The 19,835-nt window shown below is 36.5% G+C and overlaps 1 protein-coding gene across 1 annotated transcript; it reads right to left on the minus strand.

The window, feature by feature from the left end:
- Nucleotides 1-6,017: 6,017 nt before the first annotated feature.
- Nucleotides 6,018-17,109, minus strand: Smp_134370 (putative rna 3' terminal phosphate cyclase; the record flags this gene model as incomplete). Its single annotated transcript, XM_018788459.1, has 7 exons — nt 17,041-17,109; nt 16,902-17,002; nt 16,562-16,865; nt 15,323-15,444; nt 10,521-10,677; nt 7,593-7,697; nt 6,018-6,116 (listed from the first exon to the last, which is right to left on the minus strand). Exons 1-7 carry the CDS (start codon nt 17,095-17,097, stop codon nt 6,018-6,020), a joined length of 945 nt encoding a protein of 314 aa, XP_018653999.1. The 5' UTR covers nt 17,098-17,109.
- Between the last annotated feature and the right edge of the window lie 2,726 nt (nt 17,110-19,835).

Below are 19,835 nucleotides of genomic sequence, written 5' to 3' on the forward strand. Positions count from 1 at the left end.
AAGACACAAATTCTTATTGTCATACATAATTCTAATTACATAATCTCGACTGAAATGTTTTTTTTAAATTTAGTAACACTGGTCCTTTGGTATATAACCTGCTTTCGTCTTAATTATTATATAGATATTCAGACAAATATAATGTATTGCTCCACTGTGTATACGTAATATGAGATATTTGCCCGTTATGAGTTGTTACTAATCATAATCTGAATAAATGCCTCATTGTCAAAATAAATTCAGCATATTAGGAAGCGTCAGAATAACAAATAGACGACTGTTTCATAAAATGTTATACTACATCCACAGAGAAATATGCCTTGTTGTACTCGTATTATTAACAGGAAGGATAAATTCCAAGTGTATTAGAATGTAAACGAGTATTCAATGAAATCATTGGATACAGGATCAGTGGTCTAAAGGTGAAGCCCTCACAACAATACCTGAAAATTTTGGGTTCAGTCCTCAATGGAGTCGTTGATTCGAGCTGCTGAAGTGACTCTTACTAAAGAAAATTAGTTGTTCGGTTCTTCAAGTTTTCAATTAATGTTTAACTAAGGTCGGTTCATGATCTCAGTAATATTCACTAATCTCCACATGATTCTGTACCGATAATTACATATTTTTGAGCCAAAACTGATCTTCAGCTGATATTGCTTTAAACGCATCTAGTATAACAGCTCATAGGACTTATCCTCAAAATCCGTCCAAAAATCATGCACCACTTAAGTTTTATTGGTTTTATATAAAAAGCAAGCATTTACCGCTATTCATGTATTGATAAATTTGGTTGCTCATAACAAAGTCATGTATTGACTAGTACCAGACAGCTTCTAAAAGAATAATAAAAATATCAGCACGAGAAAGAATATTACAGAAGGCAGTTTTTTTAAACTGGTATTAAGGTTAAAGTGGATTCTGTGGAAAACATATAGATTGTTGTTTAGTTATCAGACCAACTATAAGGTATTTTTTGTATTTCTACTGCAGCCGTCTCTGATGAAGAAATTTTATACAAATACACAGTCTAACCCTGAAAATCAGCAAGATATTTTTCACCAGTAAAGGGAAAATAGTATTCTCTGCTTATTTATATCAATGAATATCAAAAAAAAATAAAATATCTCTCAACAACTGATTAATGAACCTACGGATTCGTCATTTGTGTCGACGTAAAAAATAATTTATATGAACGTACAATACAAAACACCAGCAGTACTGTACAAAAATTAATTATTGTTTTAACTATTAGCAATTTTGGTGGGACTACAATTTATGGATGACCTTTGAGCGACGTTAAAATGACCTTGAAAATATCCGCCTACTTACTAAAGTTAAATGAGGGTTGTAAAGCAGTGTGAAGTATAAGGATTATGATATAATATCGATGGTTAGGGTTAGGAATTAGATGTTTTCATCACGAACTGACACTAGCTAAAATGCCGAAACGCCGTTTAGACAAATGGCGGAATTTCACACCAAAATCTGAGACATGTAATCTTAAATCTGATTGGTTCGTCCATAAATTATAGTCTCGCCGACAATATTATCATTTTGAGTGGGTACAATTTAGGCTAACGCTTGGATATTCAGTCAGTGGACATTTGATTTTCTATTACATAACATACAACTTAGCAAAAGAGCTTGTAGTTGGATAAGCCAAAACATAACCAAAAACCTAGCTTTAAAAACTATTAGTGGACATTCTTCTCCTTTCAGCTTTTCACTTTTACATTCTATAAGTAATTGTTTCAATTAAAATGTAAGACTTCAACCTTTTCAATAGATTACCGTAATTAGTAATCACACACATACAATTCGTGTCTCTTGTGACAGCGTAAGTCGCTGAAATTCATTCAGTTTAAACTTTAGGTGTAGCCGTTTTAAATTGCATTGAATTAAGTCATTATCAGACTAAATCAGTATGATTTTCCAACCAACTACTAATTTCAAAATTTTTCGTAATTTAATAACTTTATCTCATACTGACTACCAATAATCATGTTGACAAATATATTGCGTTACTGTTATGCAATATTTATTGTTGTCGTAAATTCAGCTAGTATCTTATAGTAATAGTATGTTAATGGAAAAAAAACAACGAATCAATCGAAAGAATTCACATACCAGATTATTTTATTTAAACCTCAATTTAATACTGTTAAGCTGTTTAAATATTTACTCAGCTGAACAAAAACGACACCAAATAAAATAAACAATTCTTAATAATAATTATATTTTTTGTTCTATCCCAATGAGTATAAAAATTGTATTTCTGACGTTTCGTGACTTAATGTAAGCCACTTCTTCAGTGTAAATAAATAACCCATATTAAATTAACACATGTTTGAATAGCACAAAGAAAACAATGCTCAATTTATTTGAAATTATCAAGTCCAACTTTGGGATTGATATCTGTAAATAACTTCTGTCTTTTAAATAAGTTTTATTCAATCAAAAGTTTATGTACTACCAATGTAATGAACGAAGAGTTGGACAGGTGAAACATCCCCTAAATTATGAAAACAATGCACATCTTTCTTGATTTTTCTCTTACAAACTACATCGTTATTTCATTCCCCTTGTTATTTTGATTCTTTTCAGTTTTACTTTCTCTTCTTTTCATCTCTCTCTCCTGTCAGTAAGAATTCTACTTCCAATCCCCGGTGCATACTACCTATATTAGTCCATATAAGTAGCATACACCATAGTAACACATAACTGTTAGTAAGAATTACACTAACCTGAAAATGACATTCTACTTATTTTGAGTAAGGTGTGGATGTTTACTAATCATTTATGAACTGCATTATTGGTATTTGTACGCATAATTAAAGTAGTTGTGAATCACATTCATAGCAAATAGCTTTAATGAATATGCTTTACAGGCAGATAACTACTATTATTAATTCAGTGAACACACATACACGCACAGTCCATCTAAGACCCAACCTCCACTGCTATTCATGACAGTAGGAAGAATACTAGTTATTTTCATCATCACTGGGGAATTCTTGTATCTTTGAAAATATTTCTTTTCAGTTGTACCACAATAATTCTAATTAGTTAGGATTAGGTTAACTCAAATGTTTTACTTAGCAATGTGAGTTATTCCTGAACGAACTTATATCTAAACCAGTATGAAAATTTCTTGTCTAGTTTTTTAGACATATTATTGTATTTAACGAATAGTAGACATTTTCAAAGTATCGACTAATTATCTCACTGAATAGAAATTTATCATCCCGTTCAAAACATAATTTTAGTTTTCATGTAGCTATGACAACTCTAGAAGTAGTAGTTGTCAAAAAAACCAATCATTAGGTTCTCCGAACTTCCCTATTTCTGAATTTAATACGTATAACAAGAATCCAACAGTACTATTACATCAAAAGTTGATAGTTTAGGAGCAGTACGTTTAATTGAAAAACAACGGCCGCCATTTGGTGTTATCAGCCAAGAATTATTGAAATAATTCAATGTCATGAGTAAAACCTTAAAAAAGATTACGTGAAATAGATAACAATATCAAAAGAATGAAATAAGACAGAAAAATATCATATTCTCACTTTCTAAGCAGGTATCATAAAATTGATCGATTTTTAAAAAAAAATATCTGTCAAATGTATACTACAGAAACAGTAAGTATTATGGAATACAGGATACATGTCCCATTCTAGTTCTATACTCCTATTTTACATCTCTTTTAATTAAGGTAACTAATTTACCACAGGTTTAAAATCCATTGAAATATCTTTCTAAAAATCTAACTTATCCATCTCATGAAATGGAAATAAAATCGAGGAGAAATTAGTGTAACAGCAATGAAAATAATAGATTTACACCAACAAGAACTCCTAAGCAAATAAAAAAAATTACATCTAACAAAGAAGTCATGTTTGTTGCAAGTATAATAATGTTCTATTTGTTAAATACACAATTCCAAAATAACAGTTCATAATGGAGATTTGCTACGCAATAGAATTAAACGTATGAAAACTTTTGAAAAAAAATACTACGTGACACTGTGATGAACTAGTTCTTAGGTGAAAAATATACAATACGAATTAGAAATGGTACGATTATTTCAAAAAGAATTTGTTTCTCCGATACTGACTACTAACTAGAACTTGTCCTCCTAATATATTTAGTTGGTTATTGGTTTTAAATGACTGAAATGTTACTTCCAGAATGCATTTTGAAAAACCAAATATTTAGTGATCGACATGCAGTAAATAAGTACTTTTTGAAATTTAACTTGTATCACAATTAGTGAATCAATGATTAGTAAATGTCGAGTCAAAAACCTGTTCTGTGAAATTGATAACATATGAAGTAACAATGGAATATACACGGAAATATTATATATCTTAGAACACACAGTAATTCATGATACTTGATTAACTATGTGCTTCCACTCGAAATATCTATATAAACATAACGATACGTATCACAGGAAAAGAGGCGAGTCATGAACGCATTCACATAATTTCTGTGTTTCAAATAAATTATAAAAGTAGATAGATACACGGACTATATCTGCAGATTATATGAAGAACATATAAATATGTATCCCGTGGACGTTCACGTAAGTCATCGCATCAAGATTTACTTTGTGTTTTTTAACATTCAATTGTTTGCATTATCATTACACTAATATCAAATTTTGTATTTCTTTAAAACACGTAACCAAAAACCAGTTTTATGTGTAATTTGATCTCCTATTTTGAAGATAGTTTCTAACTTGCTATATATCTTGGTTGCTAACTCACATGTACTTCATTTTAAGTATTTTAAATAGATGTTCCAATCTAAAAATCTCTCATATTATCTGAAATAATCCATTCTATTTACCCGCGTTCCCGTTAGTGGGTGAGTTCATTCTCTCATGAATTTCAGAATCACCTTTTACTGTACTCTAACATATTGCGTAATATTTCCACTAAGATGTTATGTGAAGACAACGTTAGAAGCTGGAAAATGAATATAAAGGTCTTATTTACGGAAGTTGGGAAGATCCAATTCAAAACGGATGATGTGACTGGGTTTTCGGCATCCATTAAGAGAAAATGGCATATGGATATCCTCTGGCGACCTGCTACCATGGGAGTAAACCTTTTGAAATCCTTCCATTGATAAATGGATTAAACTATTAGGTTGACGGCATAGTGGCAGTATTATGCGTTAATTATTTGTAACTAGACACTAGGACAATGTTAAACCATATACAAGTTATGAAAATCGTAAGCGAATATCATGGAGGATTCCGTTTACAAAGAAATGTGTTATACATCTAATCATCCAGTTATAATCAAGTTCATTTTTAATCATGACATCAATACCCTGTAATCAGACATGGTTTCGCTTTGAATTGTATTTCCTCAGAGGCTTGTATGTAAGAAGTTTTATCCTCTCTAAGCAACCTTAGAGTGCTAAGTAGTTGCTTTCAAAAATTAGCACTCATTGGGGGACATGGTTTCATCTTCATAGTAAGTTATTCCTTATGAATCACAGTTAGTGTCACTCATCGTATCTAACCGATTTTCCATTCCACTTCAATGGCTATAAAATTACTTGACATTTAATATATATATGAACATACGACAGTAGCACAGATCCACCTAATATTCATCACCTTGACATTTCTAATTTATTTCAGCTTCTTGTCAATCCTTAGTTCTTTTCTAGTGATGAGTGGAATTAATGAGACCGTATATGTAACTTCGAAATTCGAAGTTGCATTGTTCCTATTGATGTGATCAAAGGAATTACAACAGGGCTGTTAGAATCATTAATTGTCACTGGAGTTAATGATAGATTTTGTTATAACGATACGTAACAGTTGATATTCTTATTTAAAAGAAAAATATGCCTTGAAACAAACTGTATTTGTGCAAGAAGTCCCTTGTGAAAATAAGACAAGAGATCAAATTGAAAACCTTCTCAATAAAAAGAACAAAGCAGGTAATAAACAACACAAGTGAAATTGAAAGCACTGTTAAACATTGGGAGAAAAATTATGAACAGGAATTTTTCAAATGTTCGGGTGTGTATCCAACACCATTGCACGATATGATTGAAGATTCATCATTTAATGTGGTTACTTCGAATTTAACCTACATAGAAACAGAATATATTTTGAATCTTAAGCACAGAAATATAAAAATGAAAAACATATACGCCTGGATAACAAAATACAAGCTCTTAGGCAAAGTGGATCATCTCAAAATAGGTACGATGATATCAATATCAGTACTCAGGAATCAAGATCTTAGACGGCGATTTCGCAAGTCAGAAATGATGACGCGATTAGAATTTAGACGAAACTGAAGCATTATATCTTAGTTAGCCGTTCTAGCATAGAATTGTATTTCATTCTGTTTGAGAATAATAAACTGTTACAAGAAGTTGTAGTAAGTATTCCCTGATCACAAAAGAATGAAAATCCATAAAATAAGATCTATGGATAAAAAAATCTCGTGTTAATGACAAAATTTACTTGACTGGCAATAGTTCAATTAGAACAATCATAATAAACCATTATTATGCTTTAAGATAGTGCAACTATGAATGGCAGTCTAATCACAATAAAAAAAATTAATCACCATCTATTGTTTAGATAAATGCCTGAATACCGGGGTTAAATAATAGCCAACAAACAGAAGTTCTACTGGACAGCCATTTCGTCCTATTGTGGGACTCTCCAGCAATGCGCATCCACGATCCCGCCTCGCGAGATTCGAACCCAGGACCTATCGGTCTTGCGGGCGAGTGCTTAACCTCTAGATCATTGAGCCGGCATCCAACGGTGTTAATGTCTAACTTCAACCAATCCACGAAATCTCATGGTGGTCTACCTTCAATTGACTCGTGAATTCAACTATAAAATTACTTAAATCTCCACGAAACCCCTTCTGATAAAAGTTGTACTATTAGCTTTTAATATGGAAATTTTAAGCGTATTATTCACGATACAGTCCCTTTACTGAAAGCTTAGAAATTTATCAGTTAATACATATCGAAAAAAACTTCACATCTTAAGAAATGAAAGATAATAAATTTACGTGATCTTTCGAAAACGGAGTAGTTTATTGGTGAAAGTTAACTGAAGCTCGCCGAACGGGCTCAAATGTGATATTTTTGTTTAGTTCCTTTCTACTGTCAAAATAAATGGACCGTAAGGTTATGGTCTGTTTTTCAATATATCTTCATATGACAGTGGGTAAAAAAAGTATATTCCATACCCCCATCAAGCTAATAATGGTGTACTTCTGTAAGACAGATCTAGATTGATAGTAACTGGTATTGTATTCGAAGTTCGAACCCCGTTTTATCTGCTTCATCATTATGGGTTCCCGAATAGTAATGCTAGTTTGCACTCACTCAAAGTATCATTCAAAATTTAACACACAAATTTGGGCTTTGTAACGTTCGGAATTAATGCCACATTTAATTAGCCAACTAATACAAACCATATTCATAAGTGTATTATAAAAATAAAAGTACTTACAGTGAACACATATTCATTAACAAAATAAGTATTAGAAGTAAACTTCTATATAATTAGTGTGCAGTAGTACTAAATAACTCACACCAAGTAAGTGCTCTGCAACATATATTGCAGTCTTTGTATGCAATGTCAACGGCCCGCACCGTATTTGTGAGTTTCCCTTAGCTAATGCCATAGGCATTATAAGCTATAACAAAATAAGATACTGTTAAAATAATACATCTGCATTATTAATGAGAACTAACATAATATAGCAAGTCAATCTAATTCTTGTAATGAACAGTTAACAATTTTGTGGGAAATTTTCAGATTTGACTAATTCTATTAAAATAGTGCACTCACAATCGAAATGTTCAAGATAAGATTAGTTTTTTCCCTATATTTATATTCAACAGAATTTTCTATTCCGTTTCAGTCAGTCAGTCACAACGTAGAACATTTGTACATTGATTCAAGTTGTCATACCTTATTAGCACAGAGAGATAAAATTGTCAGGTCAAATCCCAGAATAGTAGAGGTAGTAACAGTATCCGTTGCAATAGTAATGATTAGGCACGGAAGATACGATTCCGTCAAAAAAGTTGATGAACTTAGAATCTCAGACTTTGAGGGAAGACAAAGAACGGATGCACCTGGGCCATTGAAAACGATTTTGATCTACACCAAAGTCTCTAACCATTGGTTATGATAATCATGCGGACTCCAACCAGGTATTCCACACCTATTAACATGGCATAGTCCGACTCTTAGTGACTTTATGGACTGTTGACATGTTTTAGTTTGGCCACCGCTAGCTTTCTTTCAACATATTACTACACCAGACAAAATCACCCGTCAAGGTAGGAGAAAGCTGGGCATATGAAGCACATGTCTCGAATACAGGTGAATATTTACTGGCTGACCAAGTGATTTGCTATCTTCGCACAGTACCCTATTCCTGAACCAGGCATTGTTTACTCCGTGGTTCCACAATACGCGAGCAGTGCTTCGAAGGCACCTACGGTTAAATATTATGAACCTACGAATATCCTCTACTCTTTATGACCATGTTTCATACCCATAAAGAGAAAACTGACAGGTAGTAAACTTGTTCTTTGGTTGGGAGACGAACATCTCACCTACACCACAAGTGATGCAGGTTGGGAAGTCAATTGAGTCTTCTGAATCTGTGCCGAGATTTCGTCAGACATCAGAACTGATGAGAGTCCCAAGATAAGTGAGGCGGTTGTTGCGTTTAGCTACATTCCTCTCTATCATTAATATAGGCGCTAACGCATGTCAATCCTGAAGCAACACTTTGCATTTGGAGGGATAGAGTAGCATCTCAAATATGCTGGCATTGTTCCTTAAAATGGTCAGAAGACTATTTCTTTGATTTCTTGATCAAGCAGAACTAGATCTATGTATTTTAAGTCAACAAGTGAAGCTCCTGGTAGACCAACCCCCAAATTCAGACGATAAATGTTCTCTTTAAAACCATGCATATGACACAGTTAGGTAACAATGGGGAATCAGGATAACACTGGCGAACACCACTTGAGGCAACCGATTCTGACAACAGTTCGCCATAAGCTATGACTCAACCAGTAGTGTTCGAGTAGAAAGCCTGTACAAAATTAATGTACTTCTTCGGTACACCTTTCAATGATAGACTGCCGCAGAACCTCCCAATCAACAGAGCCGAACCCCACCTTAACGTGGAGGAATACAAATATTCCCAGATGCTGTAATGTATGTTTATGTTCCAAAATCTGCAAAGCGTGGATATTTGGTGCATACATCCAAGTCCAGGTCTGAAACCAATCTGGTTTTCTTGGGTTTGCTCTTCACAAGCCCTATTCAGACATCAAAGTATTATTGAGGTTAATATTTTAGACACTGTATTAGTTAAACTGATACCTTTGTGATTGTCATGAGATTTTTGTCCTTTCAGAGATCGAGACCAGTCAGATGGGATTATGTCCAGATCTCAGGTTCTAGCTAAGATTACAGTTAATCTAACTGCTGAAACCGGACCACCATCCTTAAAACTCTCAGGGGTTAGTCCATAAGGCCTTGATGCTCTCCCTCATTTTAGACCTCCTGTAGCCATTGCAACCCTATTAAGAGTTGGAGGACACACATCTCATTCATATTGATTGCAGATAGTGGGTAACTGAGGTGTGGTTGAAGGCCAGTTGAACTATTCCCTAAAGTGTTCTGCTCATAGGTTCAATCTCCTGGGTTATGAGTGAATAATAGTTCCATATTTTTCCGAGATAGTTTCACCAACAGACCAATTTTTAATATCGTTTCCTTGATAAGTCTGAACAGTTGTCTACTGTTACCTATCGCCGTTGCCTGTTTCATCTCTTCTGCTTTCGCTAACCACCACAACCCATTTTATTTGCAATGAAACAACAAGAAAAGAGCGTTACACAACCGACGATTTGAAAGTGTGTACAATCACACTAAAAATATCTCGAAGCTTTTGTTTTTTCCATACATGTTACACATATATAATTTAACTAAATGTATCAATTGTTTCAAGTGGATTTATGAAGATCGCACTGGATGATAGCCAACGGAGTTCATATTTGCCAATGGAAGTTATTGTGACCCTCTCAAAGAATAACTCACTACATAGGTATCAGTGCCCACGCTGAACTTGATAGTTTCGAATAAATTGAGCATTAGGGTAGAAAATTTGTATTTCTAACGCTTCATGACTTCATGTAAGCCTCTTCTTCGGAGCGAAAAAATAGCCGAATTAAATTAACATAACAAAAAATATATTTTTTAGTAATTCATTACGGATATAAATCCTATTATAGGAACTCACATATACAAACATCAGAATAATGATGAACATCTGAAAACATACAGTCGGTAACCCTAACAGTACATAAGATATTGTTTTTATACATGGAGTTAGACTCAGGTGAAAACACAGATTCATTGTCAAAAATAAAAAAGCGTCAGTATTGATAACAGAATACATGATTCTGAAGTTTATGTATGATAAACGCACCTGGTCTTGCATATAATCATCACAACATATTCCAGTTTTGGAATAATTATAAAGCGACTGACAGGCTTCTGAGACCATGTGCCTGTAACGATGACCTCGAGGATTAATAATTCCAGAAACGGCCAGACGGCAATCTGTTGAAGTATGTATAACGAACCTAGTGTAGACAGACAAAATTTTACATGAATACAAAACAAGTGTACCTTAACGCTTGCACATAAACATATCCTAATAAGGACTAACAACTTATCCTGTGATATGTGCTGAAGAAGAACCTGTTAGGATCTATCTTTCTGTTCAACTATCAATATAGGGTTGTGGAGATTGTTGAGCTGTAGTTATAATCATTAACTGATTAACGTTAGACAACTGGAAACCTGGAAGAACTAGACGGGCTTTTCGTCCTAGTATACGACTCCTCAGCGGTGTGGCAAGCTAATGTAAATCCTCCAACTCTTTACGAGGTTGAAAAAGCTATAGGAAATCTAAAGCGAGAAAGAGCAGCAGGCACTGACAGGTTCACCCCCAAGATTTTTAGGGATGGTGGTCCAGTACTAGCAGCGAAATTGACTGAAGTCTTAGGTAGAATCTGGGAACTGGACGTAATTCCATCTGACTGGTCCCAGTCACTGATTGTGCCAGTCTATAAGAAAGGACAAAAAACCTCTTGTGACAATCACAGAGGAATCAGTTTGACTAATATAGTGTCTAAAATACTAGCTTCAATAATACTTGGACGCCTAATCAAAGCTTGTGAAGACAAGACTAGAGAAAATTGGGCTGGTTTTCGACCTGGACGTAGTTGCATAGACCAGATATTCACTCTACGTCAGGTCCTAGAACACAGACACACATTGAGACGCCCCACAATAGTAGTAGTTTTTGATTTTAAGGCGGCACTTGACTCCGTTGATCATGAGGTTCTATGGCAGTGTTTGTCACTGAAAGGAGTACCAAAGAAGTACATTAACCTCATAAAGGCTCTCTACTCGAACACAACTGGTCGAGTTAGAGCCTATGGCGAACTGTCATCAGAATTGGTTACCTCAAGTGGTGTTCGTCAGGGCTGTCCACTCTCCCCATTCTTGTTTAACTTTGTCGTTGACATGCCTTTAGCGATAACACTTTCATCATCTAAATTTCCAGTTGAACTTTTACCGGGAGACTCACTTGTTGACTTAGAATACGCCGACGACATAGTTTTATTCGGTGAAGACGCTGACAAAATGTAGAGTCTTCTGACCACTATAAGCAACGATGCAGGCATGTTCGGGATGCGATTCTCTCCCTCAAAGTGCAAATTGTTACTTCAGGATTGGGTTGCATCGACACCTGAACTAATGATAGGGAGCGAAGTGGTTGAGCGTGTTGACCGCTTCATTTATCTTTGGAGTCTCACCATCCTTTGTGGTCTGGTGTGTGACGACATCTTAGCATGGATACAGAAGGCTCGCCTAGCTTTCGCCAACTTGCGTCACTTATGGTGTAGGCGAGATATCTGTCTACCAGCCAAAGAACGGGTTTATTGCGCAGCGGTTCTTCCCCATAAGAATATAGAATATTCGTAAGTGTCTTCCAAGCATTGCTCGTATATCCTGGGACCACCGAGTAAGTAATGCAGTTGTTAGAAAATGGGTACTAGTTAAGGATGGAAAATCGATTGATGAAGTAGTGAAGCTTCATCAGTTGAGATGGCTGGGACACGTGTTACGTATGCCCAACCACCGACGTGCAATGCTTTATGGTGTAGGAGTAGGTTGGAAGGAAGCTAGGGGCGGCCAGACCAAAACGTGGCACAAGTCCATGAAGTCATTGAAAAGTGAACTGAGCCAAGTTGGTAGGTGTAGACTACCTGGTTGGGATCTACGAGATGATAACAACCGAAGGTTAGAGACCTTGAATGACATGGCTCAAAATCGTTTGCAATGGCGAAGGCGCATTCACTCTTTATGTTCTGCCGAATTCTAATCTTCCGAATTCTCCATGTCTCTATCTTTTCACTTTCCAAATTTATTTCACTGGATTATACTGCTTGAATAACATCTTCAAATCCTAATCTTTCGGATTATTGCTTATACTCTTACCACTTCTACCACTATGAGATTTAAATCGACAATTGTATCTCTGAGCTAATGTGGTATGGCGACTCGAACTGATGCACGTACGTTATTTTATTTAAACACATAAATATTGGTACAAAGGGGCACCAAATACATATGCGCCACACAAATCTCATTTGATTTGTGTGAGGACTGTGATACTGCCCGGGTGCCCAAACCGAAGCAGGTGGTTTTCTTAGGAGGCCACACCCGGAGCCTTTGACCTAAAGGTCTGATCCACAAGACAGTGGAGCATCGTAAAGAGATGCAGTTCCATGGTGGCCAGTGACCAACGATTGATTCGTACGCCATTTGTCCCCTCAGGATCCTGGAGCTCATGTGCACCATTGGTTTGGAATCAAGGTTTTCCAACTCCCCTAGGTGGATGCGCCGTGTCCAGCAACCTGGTTAAAGCGCCGGACATTCGCTTTTCATCCTCTCAATTTCGTAAACAACACCGCCACGAGAAGACAGTGAGTAGGACTTTCCTGGCAGAGACTATATACGCGTGGCCGTGTGAGAACATTTCGAGAGAGAGAGCGAACTCTCCCCACTCTCGGCCGTACCATGGCATTTGGGAACATGTACGTACGTACAAAGTTCTGCGCTGTGACTGACTGACCTAAATCAAACATTCACGTCCTGGTATGAAAATAGTCTGATTTTCTCAGGTGGGCTACTCACAAACCTCGGTCAACTGTTTGATGACTACTGAGGGTGACACTTTAGACAGAATATTAACTAAAATGATTTCTCTGTGGTTATCACAGGAAGGCTTTTGTCCTACTTTGTATTCTGGAACGATTAGCGACCGAGGATAGTCAGATGGGATTACATTCAATTTACATACTGTAGTTAATAGTGCGGTCAACAAACTACAAAAACTGAACCACTAACATCAAGTATAACTAGAGTTAAATTATCATGGTTTGTTAAACTATTTCGTCCCAAGATTACATTTACTCTTTTCAACCTTTTTAAGATCTGGTGGACTTGAGTCAATTTCTCACTCAGTTTGTTTGGGAACAGAGGCTAATTGGAGGACGATTGAATAGTTCCATTAAGTGTTCAGCACATCTTTGTTAACCCTTAAATTGACAGTGAATAATAACTCTCTTCTTTTTTGAGATAGTCTCACTGACATGTGCATTTAGTACCTGTTTTCTTGATCAGTAGACAGAGTTGTATAGTATTACCTATCGACTGTCTTTCCCATCAATCTTGGTTTCGTTGCTCAATGCTCCTCAACATCGTTGTATGAACTTCTCGTTAGTTTATGCTTTAGTCTCTTTTGTTCTTTATCACTCTCAGAGACTGTCGAGATTGGTTATCGATTCAGCGGATTTCTTCAGAACATATTGATTTCTCGTAACCTTTTGGTTTAAGTTGTTGATAGATGTTATTACTGTATTAACAGCTACCTAGATATCTTTTTAGGCTTCTTCAAGGTAAACTGGTTCTCTATGATAGAATAAGTGGTTACACAATGTTTCCTCAAATGGATCATTGACCTTTTCATCTTTGAGCCGATATCTGAGGAATCCTCCTGTTGTGAGTTTCTAACGTCTATTTAGATGTATAGAAATGCGCTTCATCATAAAGGTAAGATCGGTGTTCAGGATTGTATTCTAGTGGGAGCGCTAGTCATTTATTGGGCGTCTCCAACGATGCTTAGTGGAGATATGGTTCATTTGTGCCAGTTGTTACGCTGGTGTCAGCAGTCGCCAGGTAAAACACCGGCTTTCCTGATGCTTACTTACTAGGAATAATCGGTCGTATGAGCAAAATTGTAACGGACGGTTACCGTTATCTGTTCGTCAGGCTGTGACGCCGTAAGACCTGACTAAGTGTTTTCTAGTTTAACTTATGCGACTTACTTGGACTCTACAATCCCCTACCACGTTTGGGCATCTTGCTTTCCGAAAGAGAAAATGAAGTTTCCTGCAAAACTTGTATTTTGCTGAATCTGAGCTGCATTTAGTGAGGGCATAAACAAAAATGACAAAAAGGTCATGATATGTCAAAACCTTTCCCAATTTTTACTGCATACTTGAGACGGACATCACAAGAGATTTTCGACAGTAATCTAGTCGGGAACTGCTTGTCCTGTTTTCATACTTGGTGCTATACCTACAGAAGCATGACCAAGAGAAGTTGGTAGCGTCTCCAGACAGACGAAAGGTAAGTTTCGTGGGATCTTTATGTTGGCTAATTAGGGTTGGATGAATGGACATGCTGGGATTCTGTATGCATGCTTCTAGAACACGGTATATATTAATAGCACGAAATTGTACAGTCGCGGCTAGTAACCTCAGTTGTCCAATTCGACACAAGGTTCAGACATTACAAGTTCTTATATATGGTTTGAGGTGCAGTTTTAGGAGACCTGTGATAACATTTTGTGACAGTTAACATTGGTAGCGCATGTTGAAGTTGAAGATATGAAGATTGATAGTAGAAGTAGGAACAATATTTGATAGTGGGGTTTGATCATAAACGAAGTGGCCTTGTGTGTTGTCAGAGTCCACACTGGAATTATGATTATCATATTCAATAAGCAACATCAGCATAAAGCTTGTGAACGTGTTATTGTTGCTCTTACTAACTGCCATGTATTCATAATTGGTGGAAAACATAAGTAATAATAAAATTATTTAAAATGAATGTCTAGCAAATCACAAAATAAAATATTTAGTGACGCACATAAATGCCGCAACGTCGCCCTGACAACGATCACCGCTTTCTTGGAACGAATCAATATTTATAGGACATGAGAAACATTTGCTGAGACAACGCAACGCTTCATCTTTCACTTCATGAGCAATCTAAATTAATTTGATCAAAAACAATAAATGTTCAAAGGATGCTAATATCAAGGTGCAACCAAACTCCGTAAGATTAATTTTACTGAGTAAATAACGACAGAACATTTTATAACTCAGCTTTTATGTGATCTGAAATAGTAAACGATATTTTTCAGTAAAAGTCACACCACTAACATTGCCACTGAATACTTATGCAAATGTAGCAGAACAATGTTTTGGGAAGACGAACACCTAAACACCGTAAGTTACACAACTAATTTCACATTAAAAAGACGTAAAATGGTGATAATTTGAATGGCGAACAATTTCTAAGAATGAAAGTAACGCTGTAGACTGGTCTCAAAATGCAAATCAACTTGTTACGTGCCAAGGATTTCCAAAGAGTGGCATAAATGAATTAATATGTGCTACACATCCAATGTATTATTTATTGAACTATGTAAAATCCGCGCACACCAATAACGCTTAGAAAAGGCCAACAACCACTACTACGTCAATACCACCAGCTGTAGATCTCCAAGTCACATGTTACAATGCTAGATGGGAATTCTAGGTAATTTATAGTCACCACGAAACCTATGTGGGTCAGAACTTGAATACAACTTTTGAGAATTAACAGTTGTCACCAAGCATATGTAATACATCATACACGTAAGATCACAAATCTTATTATCTAGGGAATCAAGGGCCACTCACATGGTCGTTATTGCGGATAATACAGATATTTAGCAAAATATTTGAAAATGCTTATTTCACATGGACAAAAAATTAACCACACATGTACCAAATAGGTCATTTTGAAAGTACAAAGTAAATTTTAGATTTAACAACAAGTGACATTACCTTTAGTGGAACTTTACCTGCAACAAGAAAATAACCAGTGACCGTCTCCACGGTTCCTGCATTTAATAAAGAAATGGGGGAAAGTGGCTCTTTTAAAGGTGAAAGCAGCACTTTGACAATCCCTCCACCTAATGGATAAAAACCCCTGCCTTCATAATCAACGATTGATAAGCACTCACCGTCGAACGATTTTTACCTCACAAACCAAACCCATTTTCCTAAAATAATGTGATGTTACCTGTCAAAATTTAGTCTTCGTATTTTTGTAAGTTACTTCAACCATGTAGCTGATCGGAGGTGCGAACGATGTGTCTGTACCACCACGCAACAGTAGTTCACTCGGACTGGATGCAAACGCTAACACTGGCGCTACAGCTTGTAGCATCAGTGAGACTGACCTTACGTAAAGCTTGTACATAGTTTTATTGACATACCCTGCCGTTTTAGCATCAGCTTCATACGAACCGGGAGAAATCTGACCAGGTATTAACCGAATTTTCGTAGATCCAATTGCACATGACGATAAACGACCACAACACACTCTACTAACAAGTTCGAGAGCAGCTGCGTGTTGACTTCTGGGAACGAAATCTACCATTAACAAAAATAACCACCTGAGACCTGGGTTCTGTCGGCCAGCTCGAATATTGTACACCTCGATGGGTTTTTTCGTTATCGCTGCTATTGAAACAGCGTTACGTAGGATTTGGCCGCCCTAAACGAAAATGATTCTCAGACTTTAGGTGAACATACACTCTCCATCACAGACCCATCAACTAAGGTTACATGAAAGCTATCCAATTCAGCCATCCCACTTGCGAACAAACCTGTGACTTTCGGTCTTAAGCACTTTGCGTTTAGATTGACGGCACTTTGTGTGTTGGGGGATTGTGTGGAGCAGCGTGTGTGAGGAAAACTGGTAAAAAGATGCGAGCAGAAGAATTTGAAAGCACATAGCACGCGCTTACATTTAAGAGCGAAAGCAAGTAGTAATGGTAAGTAGTTGCTTAAAACTACAACAAAGTGATAGACACGTCACCGTATCATGAGATTTCGAATTCGTAGAAAACCGTTTTTGTACGCTGCGCGAGCAACAAAAATTCCAATATCACTCCGAGGAAAGCAGGAAACGAAATTCTTTCAACTCCAAGGTTATAAGAAAAAGTCACTGAAGGTTGATCAAGCTAGACTAATAAATATACGCCAAAATGGCAAAAGAAACCTCGTGGAGATGGCTAGGAATTATCGAACAGATATATTGTAGCGCTCAATGAATTCCCAAAACAAATAGTTGTGTAGGTCGTCTACATTTGATCCTGAGCTCATTAGTTTGACTGGACACATCTAGCTGGATGTGCTCGACCACACTTCCCAATTTAGACCACCTGTGGGTACGCCGTACTACGCATCTCTTACAACCGTTAACCAGCTTAGATTGAACACTTCCCGTATATCGATATCCTTTCAAGTATGTCTTCAAACCCCTTCATTCTTGAATTCTGATTAGACTGTATTGGCACACTTCGAGTATAAAGATGTTACGTGTAAAGATTATGTCAAACTCCGAACACCTATTGCATGTTTAATATATTTAACGTTATCACATCGGCAAATTGTAGCGTAGATCAAAGTCACTGAGGTTCTCCCGTTCATTAAGTTGATGACTTATGCTCATCACGTATTGGTTCCATTAGAGAATTGGTCGGAGCCATGAGTTACGGTATGTTTGTATATTTCGTCCTCCATGTACGGCAGCATTACTATGAACAATGTCTTACCATGTTGAAATGTCATTGCAGTTGCTGAAGGCTTGAGATTAGTCACAGTTTTAGTAGATGATAAAAGCGGAACTTTCGGTCTTTTTCTCTGTCTATTTATTGGTACTATAATTATGTATTTTTACTGAGAAAACAACGCCTTTTATCATTTATGGTTAAGTTGTAGTCACTCATAGTTGATTTATGAGATATTTCAGATTAATTACTCATACTTAGCTCTCTTAAGTACTAGGCCTACTCAGATGAAAAGATTACTAGGATAGTTCGTGCAAATACACTTGACTTTTGTGGGACTGAATTTGTTCAATATAACACTAGTCACTGAAGAAACTCGTTAACCATGAAAATTTATCAAGTTGGGTTGTTTAGTTCGTAGGGGTAGACAAATCCCCTAAAATAAATAGTTCTATAAGTTTTCAACATTGATGCTGACCTGATTAGTTTTACTAGATATACTTTAGCTGAAGGAGCTCGGTCACTCAACCGTGCCAGATCACGAGTAGGTACCTGGCACTACGCGCTTCTGACAACTACTGGCCAGCTAAGATTAAGCGCTTCTCAGCATACCGACAAGCTTACAAATATATCTTCTAACCCATTCATCGCTGACTTCTGACGTCACTGGGTTTTTATCCTTCAATCATAAAGGTGTTTCGGACAAATGCGCTGTTAAACCCTGAATATCTGTAATATTTTAGGACTTTTCTCCTCTTGTCGGCCTAAGCTTGAAAATAAGAAGCGAAACATTTTCTGGTGCTATAGTATAAATAACACCTGTAGGCTCTAAACTTGCAGCTTGTGTAGTACAAAAAATCGGAAGGGTATGTTCATGCTGGATAACGTCACTCAATAATCCCCCCACCATCAGGTGTCAATTCTTCATCTTACTACTAAATTGCACCTGTGAGAACATTCATTTGGTAAAGAGGACGAACGAGACTGGATGAACGCTTGACAAAATGTTTTGTGCCCGGCTTCGTTAAGTTATGGAACTGCTTACCAGAGGCGATGGTAACGACACTTTCTACAGAGTCCAATAAAAGACGGTTAGATTAAGTTCCAAGTCGGTATTAATGAACTTATCTATGCTACTAGAATAATAAACGTAGTCGAAAATTCTGGACTACACAGTCTATCTGACCTTACGTGGAAGTCACATTACCTATACCAACTCACCCTACATAGCAGTCCGTAACAAATAGTCTGCTATTCCTACCTAGCAAAGTCCACAAGTTTGTTGTGCAGTGGATATGCACAATGTATGCTATTATAATGCCTTCGCGGATGAACTGACGGAAAACATCCAACAAAAGAATGCGCAAACGGATGTCATGCAAGTAAGTCAGTGAGTATCCTTCTTAGTGTCCTTTGGAATTGTGTCTCACTACAATATGGAAGCTAATAACTGCTGGCAATAGCTTGATCACCGTAATATCGAGGAACGTAGACTATAAAGTGATTTGTAGTCAATAATAAGCAACCACGTACGAGGTTATTTTATTACTCGTCTAACACAAAAATGAAGAGTCTAAGCGACAACATAGTATGAATGTAAAATTGATATTCCTCCATCAACTAAAGTCTCAATGACCGAAACTGTATTTCTGATTTGCTTTCGACTTACTATTGTTAAGTTTTATCGTAAAATAATGACATAACTACGATCAGCCGACATATAAGCGACCCCACAGTACCTAGTCCATATTTAATAAGTGATACCTAGAGCTGGTAAAGAAGCTGCCTGCCCTCATTTTAGAACTTCCTCATGTC

Source organism: Schistosoma mansoni, chromosome W (genome assembly GCF_000237925.1).
Source record: "Schistosoma mansoni strain Puerto Rico chromosome W, complete genome".
Taxonomy (NCBI): Eukaryota; Metazoa; Platyhelminthes; class Trematoda; order Strigeidida; family Schistosomatidae; genus Schistosoma; species Schistosoma mansoni.